The following is a 17,142-nucleotide window of genomic DNA, read 5'->3' as shown; positions in this document are numbered from 1 at the left end:
TATATTTGGTAGTATGTATAAGTCCATGTCACCCTCTCACTTCGTCCCAGCTTCTCCTTCCCCTTCCCCTGTCCTTAAGTCCATTCTCTACGTCTTTACTGCTGTCCTGTCACTAGGTTCATCAGACCTTTTTTTTTTTTTTAGATTCCATATATATGTGTTAGCATATGGTATTTGTTTTTCTCTTTCTGACTTACTTCACTCTGTACAACAGACTCTAGGTCCATCCTCACTACAAACAACTCAATTTTGTTTCTTTTTATGGCTGAGAAACATTCCATTGTATACATGTGCCACACCTTCTTTATCTATTCATCTGTCGATTGACACTTAGGTTGCTTCCATGTCGTGGCTACTGTAAACAGATCTGCAGTGAACATTGTGGTACATAACTCTTTTAGAATTCTGGTTTTCTCAGGGTATATGCCCAGTAGTGGGATTGCTGAGTCGTATGGTAGTTCTATTTTTAGTTTTTTAAGGAACCTCCATACTGTCCTCCATAGTGGCTGTATCAATTTACATTCCCATCAACAGTGAATAGGGTTCTCTTCTCTCCACACCCTCCCAGGCATTTATCGTTTGTAGATTTTTTGATGATGGCCATTCTGATTGGTGTGAGATGATACCTCATTGTAGTTTTGATTTGCATTTCTCTAATGATTAGTGATGCTGAGCATTCTTTCATGTGTTTGTTGGCAATCTGTATGTCTTCTTTGGAGAAATGTCTGTTTAGGTCTTCTGCCCATGTTTGGATTAGGTTGTTTGTTTTTTTGATATTGAGCTGCATGAGCTGCTTGTAAATTTTGGAGATTAATCCTTTGTCAGTTGCTTCAACGCAAATATTTTTTCCCATTCTTAGGGCTGTCTTTTCATCTCATTTACGGTTTCCTTTCCTGTGCAAAAGATTTTAAGTTTCATTAGGTCCCATTTATTTATTTTTGTTTTTATTTCCATTTCTCCGGGAGATGGGTCAAAAAGGATCTTGCTGTGATTTATGTCATAGAGTGTTCTGCCTATGTTTTCCTCTAAGAGTTTTATTGTGTCTGGACTTACATTTAGGTCTTTAATCCATTTTGAGTGTATTTTTGTGTATGGTGTTAGGGAGTGATCTAATTTCATTCTTTTACATATAGCTGTCCAGTTTTCCCAGCACCACTTATTGAAGAGGCAATCTTTTCTCCATTGTATATTCTTGCCTCCTTTATCAAAGGTAAGGTGACCACATGTGCGTGGGTATATCTCTGGGCTTTCTACCCTGTTCCATTGATCTATATTTCTGTTTTTGTGCCAGTACCATACTGTCTTGATTACTGCAGCTTTTTGTATAGTCTGAAGTCCAGAAGCCTGATTCCTCCAGCTCCGTTTTTCTTTCACAAGATTGCTTTGGCTATGTGGGGTTTTTGGTGTTTCCACACAAATTGTGAAATTCTTTGTTCTAGTAATGTGAAAAATTCCATTGGTAGTTTGATAGGGATTGCATTGAATCTGTAGATTACTTGGGTAGTGGAGTAATTTTCACAATGTTGATTCTTCCAATCCAAAAACATGGTATATCTCTCCATCTCTTTGTATCACCTTTAATATCTGTCATCAGTGTCTTATAGCTTTCTGCATACATGTCTTTTGTCTGCTTAGGTAGGTTTATTCCTAGGTATTTTATTATTTTTGTTGCAATCGTAAATGGGAGTGATTCCTTAATTTCTCTTTCAGAGTTTTCATCATTAGGGTACAGGAATGCAAGAGATTTCTGTGCATTAATTTTGTTTCCTGCTACTTTACGAAATTCATTGATTAGCTCTAGTAGGTTTCTGGTAGAGTGTTTAGGACTCTCTATGTATAGTATCAAGTCATCTGCAAACAGTGAGAGTTTTACTTCTTTTCCGATTTGGATTCCTTTATTTCTTTTTCTTCTCTGATGGCTGTGGCTAAAACTTCCAAAACTATGTTGAATAATAGTGGTGAGAGTGGGCAACCTTGTCTTATTCCTGATCTTTGTGAAAATGGTTTCAGTTTTTCACCATTGAGACTGATGTTGGCTATCAGTTTGTAATATATGGCCTTTATTATGTTGAGGTAAATTCCCTCTATGTCTACACTCTGGAGGGTTTTTGTCATAAAGGGGTGTTGAATTTTGTCAAAAGCTTTTTCTTCATCTATTGAGATGATCATATGATCTTTCTCCTTCAATTTGTTAATATGGTGTATCACATTTATTGATTTGCATATATTGAAGAATTCTTGCATTCCTGGGATAAACTCCAATTGATCATGGTGTGTGATGCTTTTAATGTGCTGTTGGATTCTGTTTGCTAGTATTTTGTTGAGGATTTTTGCATCTATGTTCATCAGTGATATTGGCCTGTAGTTTTCTTTCTTTGTGACATCTTTGTCTGGTTTTGGTATCAGGGTGATGGTGGCCTTGCAGAATGAGTTTGGAAGTGTTCCTCCCTCTGCTATATTTTGGAAGAGTTTGAGAAGGATAGGTGTTAGCTCTTCTCTAAATGTTTGATAGAATTTGCTTATGAAGCCATCTGGTCCTGGGCTTTTGTTTGTTGGAAGATTTTTAATCACAGTCTCAATTTCAGTGCTTGTGATTGGTCTATTTATATTTTCTATTTCTTCCTGGTTCAGTCTCAGAAGGTTGTGCTTTTCTAAAAATTTGTCCATTATTTCCAGGTTGTCCATTTTATTGGCATATATTTGCTTGTAGTAATCTCTCATGATCCTTTGTATTTCTGCAGTGTCAGTTGTTACTTCTCCTTTTTCATTTCTAATTTTGTTGATTTGAATCTTCTCCCTTTTATTCTTGATGAGTCTGGCTAATAGTTTTTCAATTTCAATTATCTTCTCAAAGAACCAGCTTTTAGCTTTATTGATCTTTGCTATTGTTTCCTTCATTTCTTTATCATTTCTTTCTGACCTGATCTTTATGATTTCTTTCCTTCTGCTAACTTTGGGGTTTTTTTCTTCTTCTAATTGCTTTAGGTGTAAGGTTAGCTTGTTTATTTGAGATGTTTCTTGTTTCTTGAGGTATGATTGTATTGCTATAAACTTCCCTCTTAGAACTGCTTTTGCTGCATCCCATAGGTTTGGTGTCATCGTGTTTTCATTGTCATTTGTTTCTGGGTATTTTCTGATTTCCTCTTAGGTTTGTTCAATGATCTCTTGGTTATTAAGTAGTGTATTGTTTAGCCTCCATGTGTTGGTAATTTTTATAGATTTTTTTTTCCTGTAATTGATATCTAGTCTCATAGCGTTGTGGTCAGAAAAGATACTTGATACGATTTCAATTTTCTTAAATTTACCAAGGTTTGATTTGTGACCCAAGATATGATCTATCCTGGAGAATATTCCATGAGCACTCGAGAAGAAAGTGTATTCTGTCGTTTTGAGATGGAATGTCCTATAAATATCAATTAATTCCATCTTGTTAAGTGTATCATTTAAAGCTTGTGTTTCCTTTTTTATGTTCATTTTGGATGATCTCTTCATTGGTGAAAGTTGGGTGTTAAAGCCCCCTACTAGTATTGTGTTACTATCAATTTCCCCTTTTATGGCTGTTAGCATTTGACTTAGGTATTGAGGTGCTCCTGTGTTGGGTGCATAAATATTTACAGTTGTTATATCTTCTTCTTGGATTGATCCTTTGATCATTATGTAGAGTCCCTCTTTGTCTCTTGTAATAGCCTTTATTTTAAAGCCTATTTTGTTTGATATGAGAATTGCTACTCCAGCTTTCTTTGGTTTCCATTGGCATGGAATATCTTTTTCCATTCCTCACTTTCAGTCTGTTTGTGTCCCTAGGTCTTCAGTGTGTCTCTTGTAGACAGCATAAATATGGGTCTTGTTTTTGTATCCATTCAGCCAGTCTGTGTCTTTTGGTTGGAGCATTTTATCCATTTACATTTAAGGTAATTATCGATATGTATTTTCCTATTACCATTATCATAATTGTTTTAGGTTTTTTATTGTAGATCTTTTCCTTCTCTTGTGTTTCCTGCCTAGAGAAGTTCCTTTAGCATTTGTTGTAAAGCTGGTGTGGTGGTATGAATTCTCTTAGCTTTTGCTTCTCTGTAAAGGTTTTAATTTCTCTATCAAATCTGAATGAGATCCTTGCTGGGCAGAGTAATCTTGGTTTTAGGTTTTTCCCTTTCATCACTTTAAATATTTCCTGCCACTCCATTCTGGCTTGCAGAGTTTCTCCTGAAAGACCAACTGTTAACCTTATGTGGATTCCCTTGTATGTTATTTGTTTTTTTTCCCTTGCTGCTTTTGCTTTTAATATATTTTCTTTGCATTTAATTTTTTTTTTTTGTGGTACGTGGGACTCTCACTGTTGTGGCCTCTCCCGTTGCAGAGCACAGGCTCCGAACGCGCAGGCACAGTGGCCATGGCTCATGGGCCCAGCCACTCCGCGGCATGTGGGATCATCCCGGACCGGGGCACGAACCCGTGTCCTCTGCATCGGCAGGCAGACTTTCAACCACTGCGCCACCAGGGAAGAGGGAAGCCCCTGCATTTAATTTTTGATAGTGTAATTAATATGTGTCTTGGCATGTTTCTCCTTGGATTTATCCTGTATGGGACTCTCTGTGCTCCCTGGACTTGATTAATTATTTCCTTTCCATATTAGGGAATTTTTCAACTGTAATCTCTTCAAATATTTTCTCAGTCCCTTTGTTTTTCTCTTCTGCTTCTGGGACCCCTATACTTGGAATGTTCATGTGTTTAATGTTGTCCCAGAAGTCTCTGAGACTGTCCTCAATTCTTTTCACTCTTTTTTCTTTATTCTGCTCTGCAGTAGTTATTTCCACTATTTCATCTTCCCAGTCACTTATCTGTTCTTCTGCCTCAGTTATTCTTCTATTGATTCCTTCTAGAGAACTTTTAATTTCATTTATTGTGTTGTTCATCATTGTTTGTTTTTCTCTTTAGTTGTTATAGGTCCTTGTTAAACGTTTCTTGTATTTTGTCCATTCTATTTCCAAGATTTTGGATCATCTTTACTATCATTATTCTGAATCCTTTTTCACATAGACTGCATATTTGCTCTTCATTTGTTTGGTCTGGAGGGTTTTTACCTTGCTCCTTCATCTGCTGTGTGTTTCTCCATCTTGTCATTGTGCTTAACTTACTGTGTTTGGGGTCTCCTTTTCAGAGGCTGCAGGTCTGTAGTTCCCCTTGTTTTTGATATGCCCCCAGTGGCTAAGGTTGGTTCAGTGGATCGTGTAGGCTTCCTGGTGGAGGGGACTAGTGCCTGTGTTCTGGTGGATGAGGCTGGATCTTGTGTTTCTGGTGGGCAGGCTTGCATCCGATGGTGTGTTTTGGGGTGTCTATGACCTTATTCTGATTTTAGGCAGCCTCTCTGCTAATGGGTGGGGTTGTGTTCCTGTCTTGCTAGTTTTTTGGCATAGGTTTTCCAGCACTGTAGTTTGCTGGTCGTTGAGTGGAGCTGGGTCTTGGCGTTGAGATGGAGATCTCTGGGAGAGCTTTCACGATTTGATATTACGTGGAGCCGGGAGGTCTCTGGTGGACCAATGTACTGAACTCTGCTCTCCCACCTTAGAGGCACAGAAGCTCCGACAGCTGGCCGGAGCACCAAGACCCTGTCAGCCAAACGGCTCAGAAGAAAGGGAGAAAAAAAGAAAGAAAGAAAAATATAATAAAATAAATTTATTAAAGTACCAAATAAAAATTAATTTTTTAAAATAAAAAAATTGTAAAGTAATTAAAAAAAATAAAGGACAGACAGAACTCTATGACAAATGGTAAAAGCAAAGCTATACAGACAAAATCACACAAAGTAGCATACACATACACACTCGCAAAAAGAGAATAAGGAAAAAAATATATATATTGCTGTTCCCATAGTCCACCACCACAATTCTGGGATGATTCGTTGTCTTTTCAGGCAGTCCAGAGATGCAGTGTTCATCAAGTTGATTGTGGTGATTTAATCTGCTGCCCCTGAGGCTTCCGGGAGAGATTTCCCTTTCTCTTCTTTGTTCGCACAGCTCCTGGGGTTCAGCTTTGGATTTAGCCCCGCCTCTGCATGTAGGTCGCCTGAGGGCACCTGTTCTTTGCTCAGACAGGACGGGGTTAAAGGAGCAGCTGATTCAGGGGCTCTGGCTCACTCAGGCCGGGGGGAGGGAGGGGTATGGAATGTCGGGGGAGCCTGCGACGTCAGAGGCCAGTGTGACGTTGCACCAGCCTGAGGCTCCGTGTGTTCTCCAGGGGAAGTTGTCCCTGGATCACGGGACCCTGGCAGTGGCAGGTTGCACAGGCTCCTGGGAGGGGAGGTGTGGATAGTGACCTGTGTTTGCACACAGGCTTCTTGGTGGCTGCAGTAGCAGCCTTAGGGTTTCATGCCTGTCTCTGGTGTCCGCACAAATACCTACGGCTCACGACCATCTCTGGAGCTCGTTTAGGCGGTGCTCTGAATCCCCTCTCCTCATGCACCCCGAAACAGTGGTCTCTAGCCTCTTCAGCAGTTCCAGACTTTCCCCCGGACTCCCTCCCAGCTAGCTGTGGTGCAGTAGCCCCCTTCAAACTGTGTTCACGCAGCCAACCCCAGTCCTCTCCCTGGGATCCGACCTCCGAAGCCTGAGCCTCAGCTCCCAGCCCCGCCTGCCCCAGCGGGTGAGCAGACAAACCTCTCAGGCTGGTGAGTGCTGGTCAGCGCCAATCCTCTGGGCGGGAATCTCTCCACTTTGCCTTTCACACCCCTGTGGCTGCGCTCTCCTCCGTGGCTCTGAAGCTTCCCCCCTGCCACACCCCGTCTCTGCCAGTGAAGGGACTTCCTAGTGTGTGGAATCTTTTCCTCCTTCACAGCTCCCTTCCATAGGTGCAGGTCCCATCCATATTCTTTTGTCTCTGTTTTTTCTTTTTTCTTTGGCCCTACCCAGTTTCTTGCCTTTTGGGAAGTCTGATGTCTTCTGCCAGCATTCAGTAGGTGTTCTGTAGGAGTTGTTCCACATGTAGATGTATTTCTGATGTATTTGTGGGGAGGAAGGTGATCTCTACATCTTACTCTTCCACCATCTTGAAGGCCTCTCATGTCTTGGAAAGTTTTAATGTCAGGGTGGAGCACTGAAGTGTAAGGGCAAACCCCACAATGAATGTTTTGAAAATTCTTTCCAACTTTCATTTATTTTCCAGTCACATTTTAGATTTCTTTCCATCTCACATGAGTTTATAATCATCATTTTTAATTAGGGAATAGTTGCAATGCTACTCATCTTTATCTCTGTGTATTTGCTATGTTGGATCCTTTGTGCATCTTGTCTACGAATTTGCATTTACAGGCATATGGCTCTCAGTGACATTCCTGGTGCCAAGTGTTATTGATTCAGATCGGGGTCTTCAAATGGATTTAATCTATATAAACTGTTGTAAAAACTTACTTTTTTGAGTTGGGTTAGATATAGCAGGTTGCCCATATTCATGAGGCATGAGATGAATAGTGTTCCTGCAAGTTGCATTAATCTTCATTTTCACTACACTATCCTGGCAAGCCTAGGGAAGTCACAACTATAAGGAGTGGCAGAAGCAACTCTATGGTATATATATTTCTAAACCAGCTCTCTCTTTAGGAGGCCTTTAGAGAAGTGCATATTCTGTTTGTAAAGTAACATGGTATTCAAGTCTATTCATAGAAGCTCCCCACTTCAGTCTTAGGGTCTCCTGTCTTAAATTCAAAACCTGAGGCACCTGGCATTTAAAATAGCTTGTAACTACAACCTGACATTTCAGATAAGAAAATACCTGTGTTAAAAAGCAAGACAAAAGAAAAACATAAAGACCACTATTTTAGGCCTATTCAGCATTCAGTATACAGTTAACTTAGAAAACAAATCATTGCTTATATTTTGGATATTCAATCATATATCAATACATGACCATTTGTGTAATTGTTTATATTTCAACATATTCAGACTAAATCCATCCTTGATCATATTTCTAGATAAATTTATATTATTTTCCAAAATTACTCCAATATTGTGATATTTGATATCATAAAAGTGTACTATCTGGCAGCAGAATTTGGTTATTAGAAACTACTTTTATAAAATCTACAATTAATATTAGAATATGGGAAAAGCAAGAAAAATATTATGAGCAGATGCCTAGTAAATGACTATTTTCTACATAATATTTATTTGGTTAATTTTTTATTGTTTTATATATACAGTTGGATACAAGTATTTCATCACAAGCATTTCTATTTTTTTCCTGTTCTAATTAATAAGTGAAGTCATTTTCTAAAAATTTTCCCTTTTGGCTTTTATATACCTTTTTTGTAACTGTAACCAATTTTGGCTAGAGAATGTCTGCAGTACCCATATTGACATATGAGCTATAATTTTTTAGCCCCCTGGCTGGCCAAATTGCAATTATCACTTTTATGTAGTCTATTGTTGATTCACTGGGAACTGTTTTAGAGAATTATTGGTTAAAATCCTGGAGTCCCTTGGCAACTTTGCTGTTCTTACCTGAACTAGCTGTGGAAGATATTCCAGTAGTTCATCATTCAAGAGGTTGTCTAACTGTTGAACTGCAACTTTACGGATTTCTTGATCTGGAAAACTAATACAAAGTAAATATATCTATTAAGCTGTTAACAGTATAAAATAATGCATGAGAAATATCAAGAAAACAGAGAATTAATTTCACCTCCAATGCATTAGATAAATAATCTCACAATCAATTAAGTTGTTCATTAGCACCAAATAATCATTCTTTTTTCATAGTCTGTACTCTCCTATGAACTGCAGTAGAAAGTTGTTTTGACTTTCAGATCCCTGCCAGCTTTCCTGCCTATAAAATGTGGACTATAGAATATAAAAGATATTTTCTAAAATATATGAAAATTTTTGCTTATTATTTAGCCATATATTTAAGTAAATTATTACCAGCTGGAGACCTGATGGCATATATGATTAAAAATGAGATATGGTATATTTAAATGAGTTTTGGCCAGATGATAATGAAAACCAGAAATCTAAAGTATCTTACAATAAATAAGCACAAATAACTTAATACAGCTAAATCTTACTAGACTGTTAAGTTCCTGAGGGTAACTATGCCTTACTCATTTTTGGACTGCAAATGCCTGTTGTAAGATTTAGCACCAATCAGACACAATAAAAGTTTGTTACTGAACTAAATTTAGTTAGCATTTGAAACCCTGTAGTCGCTCTTCATATTGGCAGGTTGCTCATCTGTGGGTACATAGGGTTGACTGTACTACACCATTTTAAGTAAGGGACTTAAGCTTCTGCGTTTTGGTATCTGCAGAGGTCCTGGAACTAATCTCCTGAGGATACTGAGGGACGACTGTGCTCCTCCGATGGGCTCCTCTGATTGCCATTCTCTTGCTCCATCAGTAGAAGTAGATTCAATTATCTCTAGCTCCTGGGAAGTGCCGAGATACAACTTTGACACCATACTTAGTATGTAGATTAGTAGATATAACAAGGGTATTGATAAGACCAATTAATTTTAAACAAGTCTTAAAAAATTAGTATGTATAATTTAAAACTTGAAGGAAACTTTTTATAGTAATTCACTTAAAAACAAAGACATGAATGAACAAAGTCCCCAAATCCTTTTGTATGGGAACAAACAAAATGCTTTTCAACCAGTCAGGTGAGAGCTCTAAAGACTGGCTCTCAATACTGTGGAGGTCAGAAAACTTTAAAGTCTCGAAGGCCCAGTCTCTTTTCAACATGTCAGGTTACTGAAGGGTGAAATGAATACTACGCAGCTACAGTGTAAAGGAAAAAATGGCATTACTCAGTATCTCCCAACTGTCCTTGATAGCAGTTTGAAATGCACTGCTTAAACAGGTTACGTATTTTTTTCTTCATTTAAACTGAGCATTTTAATTGCAACAAGAATTTCACTTCCAAGGTTAGTCATCCAAAACCCTTATTTCTGACCTGCAAATACTTTTCCAATAATTTTCTCCCTATGAACATTCAAGCAATAAGATCTAGTGAGAATGTAGTCCAGGCACATCTCAAGAAGTACCACTAAGGTCAGAAGATCTTAGCATAGCATTAAGCACAGATGGAGAGTAGAAACAGTGTAATAAAAATGCAAAGCTGGAAGAAGGTCAGCTTGTTTTAGCACACTAAGACTTTATTTTCCCCTAATGAAATGTGATTGACTAACTTATTATTCTCAATTATTAAACCATTTGTCTGTGGCTTGTAGATGTCAAGGTCAGTTTGAGGACAGTTTGAAGTCTTAGAGGGAATAGTTAGTTGGTATATTTTGTTGCCTAAGTGATGACTTAGGTCTGATACTAGTCATCCATGCTTTCCTGTGTGCCTATTTTATCTTATTGGTGTGAATGACAAGAAGGAAAAATAGAAAACAAACATCACAACAAAACAAAAACCTTTGGTGAACATTATACTGGTAATTATGTATTTATTTCCAAACACTAGAAGGTAAACACTCTGAAAGTAGAAAAATTCTGCCTGTTTCATTCATATATGTGTCTGCATTGCCTCTAGATAGGTGGACACTCTCCACATATTTGAGAAATGTCTAAACTGAATTAATTATCATTCCACCTAAAACATCTCTACTATCAGACTTCTGTCTTGCAGTCTGTGTTATCACCTTTCTCCAGTCATGTAGGTCTTAAATTTTAATGGTTATATTTTCTCCCTCTTTGCCCTCTTCATTTAATTTTTCCCCCTTTCCATCTGGTGAAATTCTATTCATCCTTGAAGTCAAAGCTCAAGCATCAATTTACCAGTGAAGCTGTCCCAGCCACTTTCTAGCCCCCTGTTGAGTTCATCACACCCTTCTCTATGGGATTCTATACACATGGTTGAGGATAGGCTCAATCATTTATATCCCTAGTTCAAGCATAACTGAATGCATTTGTGGAATTCCTAGTAGTCTCTTTTCTTTATATCTCATCAGTTGCCAAGTTCTGTTGATTTTTCTATCCCAATGGCTCTAGCATCTACACTTGTTTCAATTTCTTCTGCAACTGTCTATGCTAGGCCATAATTATCTCATGCTGGTATTAGCATTTTTCATAGCAATACCTTATAAAATTTCCTGAATTATTTTGTAAGTTCATTTCTCATAAACCATTAAATGGTTTTCTGTTTTCAAAGGATCTCTCAGGCCCATACTATTCATTTAAATATTCAAGGCTGGCTGAACACTCCAGATCTTTCTACTACTGTAATACTGAATAAAGTGCTCTGGCTCATTGTATGTTATTTTTATTTTGAAAATGCTATGCTCATTCTCACCTTTGTGAGCACTGTAACCTCTGCTTGGAATACCCTCCCTTCTCTTCTTAAAGTCTTAGTCCTCCTTCAAAATGTGGATCAAATCCCCTTGAAGGCCACTATGCCAATCTTTAGCAATCACTTCTCTGAACTCCAAGGGCCTTGAGTGGTTAAATCCACTGGGCAATTAGGATATGCTACTGTGTATTAGGATTTATCATTTTATATATATGTATCTTCATTCCTCAGCTAGTGAATATATAAACTGAAGATAAACATTGTTCTATCTCCTTTTTTTTATTTCTAGAATTTAGCACCATGCTCCATACATGTTGAGTGATTAATAAAAATGCATTGGCCGTGAAGATAATAATGAAGAAAATCATACTATGGAGCCCATCTTATTTCTTGTGCTCTGAGATAATTTACATTGGTAGCAATAGGCTTAATTCCACAAACACCACTCATACAAATTCCAGATTTTTTTTTCCTCTCAAACAGTAAGAGAAAAACAAATCTGAAGGTAATGGAAAAGAAGGGTTTATTTTCTCTTTTTTCAGCCTCCTCAGGAATAGGAGAACAAAAATCTAGTAATATTTGTATAGTATAGTCCAAAAGGAAAATTATATATTGTATTAACATGTGCAAATGCTGGGAAGAATGTTTTTGCACCTTCATAGAAAGGAATGTCTCTTTTTATTCATTACTGTTGCTTGAAGTTCAGGAAGAAATTGGAAGAGAAATTGCCAAGAAATGAACCACAAGACATATTGAGATGTGGCTAAGACCTAATGACATTAAAACATATCCAAATATAACTTGAATTTGACTATTTTAGGAAGAGTTGGCCACATTAAAAGAGACGCTGGCAGTGTTGGTGAAGTTCCTGGGAAATGGGCTCTTTCATATATTGCTGGCAATATACGGGAACATGTATTTAAAAAGAATCTTTAAAATGTGCTTACTCCTGGATCTAGCAATTCTAATTTGGGAATTTTTCCTAAGAAAATAATCAAAGGTGTGTGTGAGGATATATGTATGCAAACAAAATTGGAAATAATATAAATATCTAAAAATAAGCAGTTAAGTTAAATGTGCTATGACCATATGATAAAATACATGCTGTCATTAAAATATTAAAATAAGATTTAATAATAGAATATTTTGAAAAAATTGTGCAATTTGTGCAGTATAATACCATTTAGAAAAATGCGTGCATTTTTCCATATGCTTAACAAGAAAGATGGAAAAGGAAGGATCAAAATATGAATACCAAATTTCTGGATGGAAATGTCATGGATGACTTTAGTTTTCTTTTTTATGCTTAGGTTTTCAAGTTTTCTATATGAAAGTTCTATTGGTTACTAAAAAAGTAATAATTTTCAAAGCAAGTCTCATTCAATTAACTATGAAAATATATTAATAATTGCAAATATATTACCACTAGAAAAAAGATCCAAATCACATGTCCTTTTAAGAGTGCACATTGTTGAGTAAAAGAACAAGCCTCATATCTTGTAGTTGATTGAGAATAACATGATAGGCCCAAATAGGGATCTGTGCCTCTGGAGAATTTATGCTTAATACCTTTTCAGGGCCATGAACTTAGCCACAGATCAATGGACAAACATGTTCCACAAATCCTGGCATTTCTTTCCTGTGATGTTGTCTGAAACTATTTAATCTTTGGGGATATAGTTGTTGGCATTTCATGCTCAGTAACTCGCTCCTCAATGAGGTGAGGGCTACCCACATTAGTTCTCTGACTGTGGTGTGATATTTACACACTGAAATGTCATATGTATCAGAAGAACGCAACCTATTTTGAATTTTCAACAAGCTAGGTTGTTGTACTTTCCAATGACCTGATTTGCTTGAAAAATAAGTATAATTTTTACTGATAATAAACCAGAGCCACTCTCTAGTGACCCTGCTAACCTTGGGATGACTAATTACTGTAGGCATGGACATAACACCTTGAGTCTGGGGAATAAACGAAAGTCCCGTTAGAAGATTCATCAGGCTTATGTCAATTAGGTCCTTGTTTATATTTATAAGAAACTTCCTTATAATCAATAAGAAAATAATTTAAAATGTAATAAATGGAGATCTATCTGTTTTGAGGTATTAAAAGGATACAAGATCAGTAAAATTCCATTACTTGTTGGGGAGGAGATTATGTAAGGTGAAACAAATTTTCATTTATTATGAAATTTTAAAAAATTAGGCATAAGAAGAGTCCAGTGAAATAATCACTTATTTAAGTTATTCATAATTTTTTAAATGTCCGTTTAAGTAACTTTACGCTATCTAATTTAGTTTCCCAAGCATCTCTGAATAGAGGAGCAAAAAAACAATTGTGGTCAAAAGCAAAAACATCAAGACTGGCTTACTATTCAGTGTTACATGAGTTTCGTGAGCAGTGATTCTATATACTCAGGGTTTAGTTACTTCCGAATTGAGCTAACAATTGCATCCCTGGGATTTCTAAAAGGACAAGATACCATAGCTAAGGTAAATATAACTGTGTATGGTAATTGTTAAGGAATTACCTAAAAATAGCTTACTGTCCAATGAGGACATTTGGACACAAAGAAAAAATAATCCTTGAAGACTGACTGTAAAAGTTGATAGAAAGAATCTAAGACGTGGCAAAACCCCTCAAAATGTGAAAAATTAAGTAAAATTAAAACAACTTCAAGATAAACATTTTTCAAAGAAACTTCAGTGAAATATCAACTCTATATTTTGCCAACAATGTAGGGTAAACACAAAGTTTAAAGTCAAGCAGAGAAATAAGTTGGAATTGAACCTTTACATGGGCAGGAAAGGAAGAGTACCAAGTATTTAGGTAATTTTTTGGCTCAAGGTAGAAGCAGAAACTGACCAGTGGTTAGAATCTGCTGTACAATAAAAATTCTACAATTTATTTTTTGGTATCCGGACCCTTTTACACTCTTAAAAATTATGGAAGATTCCAAAGAGTTTTTGTTTATGTGAGTTATGTCTATCAACAATAACCAATTAGAAATAAAACCAGGACATTTAAGAAATATTTACCAATTCATTTTGTATGACATTAATAAACCCATTACTGGCTAAGATGAACACTATGTTTCTATGAAATATGTCTATATTTTCACAAAGAAAAAATTTAGTGAGAAGAATGATCCTGTTTAACATTTTTGTCTCTAATGTCTGGCTTAATGGAAGACAGCTGAATTCTCTATCTGCTTCAGTGTTAACTTTGTTGCAACATCGCATGTCATGTAGTCTATGGAAAATCCCACCCTACACTCATGAGTGAATGAGTGTGACAAAGAGAAATGACATCTTAGAATTATTATGGAAATAATTTCGATCTGTGACATCGCTGTAAACATCCTTAGGACTATAGACATCACTTTGAAAACTTTGGATATACAACATAGTTTTGGCATGTGTTATTGTAGTGGGGCCATAAGTCAAGGAATCGGCACTTGTGCCCTGTTTCTAAGACAGCAGCACATCAACCTATGTCTTCCCTGAATGAATAATTGGCTTTGCAGTCATCTGACTTGGTAATTGTCATTCCCCCTCTTTTCCCTCAAACATTTATAATTTCTCTCATCTCAGAGGCCTATAGGAATATCACAAAGGATTCAGACAAGCTTCAACAGGACCAGTGGAATTGTGAGGTGAAATTTCAACAGAAAAATACATCTTTCAATTTTTTCCATTTGACTTGTTATTTTGTCATTTCTACTTTTTTCTTATTTTCTTTCTTTTTCTCTTTTGTTCTTCTTTTTCTAGTTTGAAAAATGATATAGGGTCAATACCTTACTCAAAGAACTTTTGAAGTGATGGGTGAAAGCAAAATGCAATGTAACAAATGACCTTTAAAAAAAGCAGCTTGGAGTAAACTGAAAAGCAAAGAAATCTGAGGTCAAATTTAAGTGTAACAGAAATGTCAGACTTCTGAAAACACACTAAGAATTCAGGCATAATGCCATGAGGCTATTCACAGTTAAAAGCCCCAATGTCAGGTTAGAATTAGAAAACCATCAGAAGTACAGAACAGTTTTTCCAACAGGTTTTGAGTCTGATGACACACTCAGCATCAACTTGGAAGAAAAATGTCAATATGAATATCTTTGCTATTTTCAAAAAACAATCAGATGTGACAGAAGAAATTTTTTTCTGGGAAAAATGGTGAATAAGGCTTCTTTAAGATGATCGTCAACTTCTATCTATTGAATAACTCATGTTCCTTCAAAAATTTTCACATGATTACAAAATATTAGAATTCAAGGAAACTTGGAGACCTGGTTCAACCTCCTGATTGTACAGATGAAGAAACTGAAACTCAGAGAGTTTGAGCTGTTTTCCTAAGGTCACTAATGGTGACACTGTAACTAGACTCCAAATATCCAGAATACTAGGCCAGTTTTTCTAGCAAGGCCTTCTAATTTTTTGACTACATATTATCATATATGCTTATATGATACACACAAGACTAATTTGGGTGTATTTTAAATTTTATTTCATTCTAAATGGATCAAAGAGACATATAATAGTGAGCAGTGTAATTTGTCTGTTTGGATCGGGGCATTGGTCTAGTCATGAACCAAAAGGAATAAGAATGAATCATAGGCCCAAAGGGACATAGGAACTGTACAGACATTTCCTGATGGATAGTCTATGGACTTATGCATGGATATTGAGAATTAACTATATAGTCATGGTATTAATTAAAATTATTATTTAAAATTAAAGAGTAGTTATTGCTTTTGTTCCTTTTTATGAATGCATTTTGATTTTACTTATAGACAAGCTTAGAAAGGTCCTATTTTAAGCAAGTGGTGTATTGAAAGCACAATGGAGAGATTTTGTGTTTGGATGCATTAGACGTTACATGCAAAAGCAGCATCATGTTAAGAAAAAACATAGGGATTTTGAATCTAAATATAAAGGTTCTTCTTATCTTATGCCCTCTCTCTCTAAACAAATTTATCTGCACCCTTGACTTAATTCACATTCTTCTCTGGATGATTTCCAGATCAGGGTCTCTAGCTTAGATATCTTTGTTGAACCACAACCAGTCATCTCAAGCACACCTCAAAGCCAACATACAAACCCTGAACTGCAGTGTTCTTGTTCTTCTATGATCTGTTTGTCACCCAGCGTGCCCCATCTTAGGGAATGCTTCTATTATCCTCCTACTTACATAAGACAGAAACCTAAAAAGTAATCCTTGATACCCCTCTTTTTCACTACTCCTCCCCATTCAATCCTGTCATTTTTACTTCTAAATGTTCTGATTCTCTTCATTTTATTATGTCACCACCACCACCTTCTAAGGCTGACTTGCCATTCTCTGACACCTGGACTACTTCTATAGCTCCCTATCTCATCTTCTGTCATCTACTTTTGCTTCCCTCACCAAATCCATGCTTCACTCAGAAACCAGAGGAATCTTTGAAAGATGAAGATCAATTCAAAATATTCTCTCACTGAAAATCATTTATGGCCTTCCTGTTGCTATCAGAATAAAGACCAAGTTGCTTAACATGGTTCTGTTTAGAAGACCTTAACATGATCTTCTAGTTCCATCTGAACATATCTGTTCATCTTATATCACACACTCCTTCCCTGGATTCCAGGCACACTGGCTCTCTTCCCGTTTCTTAAACACAGTTTCCGCATTTCATAGATTCCCTCTTCCCAGGAAGCTCTTCTCTTACTCTCCTTTTTCACCAATTCATTCCCACTCATCTTTGATCTGAAATCAAACATAACTTCCTCAGGGAAGAATTTTCCCACTCTGGAGAAAAGATTTGGGTCCTTTATGTTATCATGGAACCATGTGCTTTTCACTCAGAGCTGTTATAACACCTGTTAT

The 17,142-nt window shown here is 36.7% G+C and overlaps 1 protein-coding gene across 4 annotated transcripts in view; it reads right to left on the bottom strand.

Moving 5' to 3' along the window:
* The window catches only part of PIK3C2G (phosphatidylinositol-4-phosphate 3-kinase catalytic subunit type 2 gamma), a 328,047-nt gene that overhangs the window by 206,921 nt on the left and 103,984 nt on the right, over nucleotides 1–17,142 (bottom strand). For all 4 annotated transcript variants that reach the window (XM_067695808.1, XM_067695810.1, XM_067695811.1 and 1 more), the window contains one exon: nucleotides 8,493–8,586. In XM_067695808.1, coding sequence (XP_067551909.1) covers nucleotides 8,493–8,586 — 94 coding nt within the window. The remainder of the gene's footprint in view (nucleotides 1–8,492; nucleotides 8,587–17,142) is intronic.

Source organism: Pseudorca crassidens, chromosome 11, assembly GCF_039906515.1.
Source record: "Pseudorca crassidens isolate mPseCra1 chromosome 11, mPseCra1.hap1, whole genome shotgun sequence".
In the NCBI taxonomy this organism is placed as follows: domain Eukaryota; kingdom Metazoa; phylum Chordata; class Mammalia; order Artiodactyla; family Delphinidae; genus Pseudorca; species Pseudorca crassidens.
This window is presented reverse-complemented; position numbering and strand designations above follow the sequence as displayed.